The 3,658-nt window shown below is 43.0% G+C and overlaps 1 protein-coding gene across 1 annotated transcript; it reads right to left on the bottom strand.

The window, feature by feature from the left end:
• Positions 1-286: 286 nt before the first annotated feature.
• On the bottom strand, positions 287-1,850 carry LOC110035279 (hydroquinone glucosyltransferase-like). The gene has a single exon (XM_020739513.1). It carries the CDS (start codon positions 1,732-1,734, stop codon positions 316-318), a length of 1,419 nt encoding a protein of 472 aa, XP_020595172.1. The 5' UTR covers positions 1,735-1,850; the 3' UTR covers positions 287-315.
• Between the last annotated feature and the right edge of the window lie 1,808 nt (positions 1,851-3,658).

The following is a 3,658-nucleotide window of genomic DNA, read 5'->3' as shown; positions in this document are numbered from 1 at the left end:
TCAACTTTTTGGTATTTTCTTGTCTGAATATTTATCTTTAATTTTGTTTAGAGAAGAATAGATTCTGCTGCACAGATTATACATTTAAAGAAAAAAAACTTCCAAATAAGCTGTTTACAAAACGCACTAACCAAACAGTTAAACTGCTTATTCAGAACAGGGGCAAAATGGTCAATTTTTCACAATCAGTTGTTTTCCATAAGCGCCAACCAAACAGCCAGACAGCTTATCCGGATCAGCTGCTCATCAGCAGATTATCAGGATAAGCTGCTTATCAGCAGAAGCTGGATAAGCTGCAGCTGCCCCAAACAGACCCTAAGCCATTGATGAAAAGCTCTTCCACTTGTTCGCCACTTCGGCAAGCGCCTTTGAAGAAGACCCTTCCTCACTCAAAGCCATGGCCGCCGCCTCCTTCAATTCCTCCACCCTCCTCCTGATAACCTTCCCTTCCTCCCCAACCAACAACTCCCTCACCACCCTCCCAACCTCCTCCCTATCCACCACCCCATCCTCCCTCGTCTTCGGCCTCATCGCCACCTTCACTCCCCCCGTCAGCACCACCGCATTCATTTTTTGCTCCGCGAACAACGGCCACGCTATCAAAGGCACGCCGTGCGCCACGCTCTCCAGTGTTGAGTTCCACCCGCAGTGCGACACAAATCCTCCCGTCGCATTGTGCCCTAGAACCTCAATCTGCGGAGCCCATGACGGGACTATCAAGCCGAAATTCATTGTGCGGGTTAAAAACCCATCCGGAAGATACCCCAACGGATCCTCAGCGCTCCTCGCCGTAAAATACGTGGCAGATGAGTCCTTGTCGCTCGGGCTCCGCACCACCCACAGGAATCGTTGTCCGCTCGCCTCGAGACCTAGGGCTACCTCTTGCGTTTGCTCTGTCGATAGCGTACCGCCGCTACCGAATGACACGAACACAACTGATTTGTCCGGCTGAGCGTCCAGCCATTTCAGGCATTCCGCACGCTCCGCGTGGGGCTGCCGGCCGATTTGTATAAGCGGGCCTATTGGGTACACCGGCGGCCTCCCGGGATTGTCAGCCATGAGAAGATCGGCGGCTTCTGGCTCGATCTCGACAAATGTGTTGACCAGAATCCCTTTAGCCTCGCGGTAACGCTTTGCGTGAAGCAGGATCAATTTGTAGCACTCGTCGGTCCTGTCCTGAATAGGATCGAGGACATCGGGGCCGGGAATAGGTACGAATCCTGGGAGCTGGATGGGGTCGGTCAGCTGCCAGAAGTAGTCGACGGTTAATGGTAGGGCTGGAAGCTCTAATAACATGGTGAGGAAGAGGAAATTAGTGGGGATGAAGAGGTAGTGAGGAATGGCGAGTTCGATGGCGGCATCGAAGGCTGGGGTGCCGAAGAGATCGGCTACGAAGGCGACGAGAGGGGTGGTGGAGAGGAGGGAGGTGAGAAGGGAACGTAGTGCGGGGAGGGAACGAGTGGTGGCAACGGTGATGTAGGTTTCGAGGCGTGAATCGGCGGGGAGATCGTGGAGAGGGGAGGGTGGGAGGGAGAGGGAGGTGATGAAGGAGGGGAGCGAAGAGAGGAAGGAGTCTTGTGCTTGGTTGGAGGATTCGGCCATGTTGATGATGGTGACGGCGAGGTGGTGGCGGTCGACAAGGAGCTTGGCGAGCTCGACGAAGGGGATCAAGTGGCCCATGCCGGGAGTGGGCATGAGGGCGATGTGAGGTCTGCGGTCTGATGAGTTCGGCATTGGTGGAGGTTGCTCTGGTTTGAAATGGGGATGGTGCGCAAGGTTTTTAATTTAAGCCGGGTGTTGGACATTTTATTTGTTTAATTATTTCGATCCGTTCGAGGCGAGGGAGGCGACGGAGGAATATAGAATCATAATTATTTTGTTCATGCTTGTCTTGTATGAATAAAATCACCGAATCAGGGAATTATAATACGAGTAAAAAATGTATATTAATATTTGTTTAACAATCTTTAGCTAACTTCGACAATGAAGATATGATATTCATAATTTTTTAATAATTAGGCCTCTTTTGATTTCATTATTTATGCTTTCAGATTGAAAATTTTGATTCGCGTAACATCGGTTAATTTTATAAAACATATTTCCCCTATAAGTTTCTAAAATTTTGAACTTCTCTAGGGCTTTAAGTTTGGTGATATGTCTAGAAAAGGCATTTTTCATCTGATATCACCTTGCGGTCTTAGCTCACCTTCTCTCCCTTAAATAATCTAAAAGGGAGGAGCTTACATAATTGGAATAGTACGTTCATCCTTCTACGTTGGACTAAAAGGCAAGATTTTTCTTATTCTAATTATAAGTGATCATCTATGTTGTATTGTTGATCTTACAAGGAAAATAATATCAATATTGTTGGCTTTATGCTTGAGGCAAGTTCTCTCCCTTATCACTATCATCATTTGTTCTTTTAGCTCATTAATTTGTTGCACCATGAACTCCTTACTACATTCCATGTTGTTGAAGATTTCTTTGTTGTTGTGTAGCTCATCTTCCTATTTATAACATGCTCTATATTCACCACATCTTTCAGGATGTTGGATCATAGTTTGTATGTGGATACACACCACTATGGAAAGAGCTAAATAAGGAAATATTTGAACCCAAGATTAGGGGGAGAATGAAAGATGAATAAGTCTTTCAATATTCAGAGATCTATCCCATGTATTATAACAATCTCTTTTATTTATAAAGGTTTTCATTTATATATTACAAATATACATGAATCTCAATAGACATTTGCTCTATCTTTTTTATCCTCTTCTAAAATGAATGTTATAATTAATATTATTTTAATAACACATTGCATTGGTGACCATTTCTTATAAATACTTTTCCTCATACTTCACTTCAAGTAATTCTCCTTTCGACCAACTCAATCATGAGATGAGCTGATCCTCTAGGAGAGTTAATCTCCTAAGGAATCGGTCCCTGAGAGAGTGGATCTTCTAAGGTAGTTGCCAAACTGCTTCTATCGAGCATCTCTGTGCTAATCACAATTAGCGAGCTATCGAGTTACATGATCAAACTAATCTAGTTGAGTTGCCTAACAGGCTCGATAAGCTTTAAGCTTCACATCTTGAACCTAATCCAAAAGCTTTTGGTCATGCGTCAATATTTTTCTTTATAAAATATGATAAAAATTTTCTTTCAAAGTAAATATAAGGGGATTGCTAGTATTTTTTGTTTGAAATAAAATTTTGAACATATATATATATATATATATATATATATATATAATATATATAATCTTAAAGCAAATGGGTGGTTCACAGAGAAAATGCGGACGATCAAGTATAGCTTTCGGCGATTGATTCCAGATGAGTTGTAGCGAAGGAAGCAGTTTACCCGATCGAGAGAAGACACCAAGAGAAAATCCCGAAGGGTAGCAATCAACCGAACCAAGTCTTATCAGATGATCGACAACCCTCATCAATCGAATAGGTCATCGGATTTATTATATGCAAATAACTTTGTAATTAACAAAAGTCCTCCGTAAAATGTTATGGTGGGCTAATATATACTTTTATAATATTGGGACATAGGTGTATAAATAGGGGTCCATAATATGAATAAATGACACATTTTGTCTGTCTATTATTGCTCTCTCTCTTTCTCTCTCGAGCATTTTCTAATAGAATGTTCC

This window comes from Phalaenopsis equestris, unplaced genomic scaffold (genome assembly GCF_001263595.1).
Source record: "Phalaenopsis equestris unplaced genomic scaffold, ASM126359v1 Scaffold000002, whole genome shotgun sequence".
NCBI classification, from domain to species: Eukaryota; Viridiplantae; Streptophyta; class Magnoliopsida; order Asparagales; family Orchidaceae; genus Phalaenopsis; species Phalaenopsis equestris.
This window is presented reverse-complemented; position numbering and strand designations above follow the sequence as displayed.

Excerpts from the sequence above, each read along its gene's own strand:
- LOC110035279 (XM_020739513.1), bottom strand. The coding sequence starts at position 1,734 with ATGCCGAACTCATCAGACCGCAGACCTCACATCGCCCTCATGCCCACT.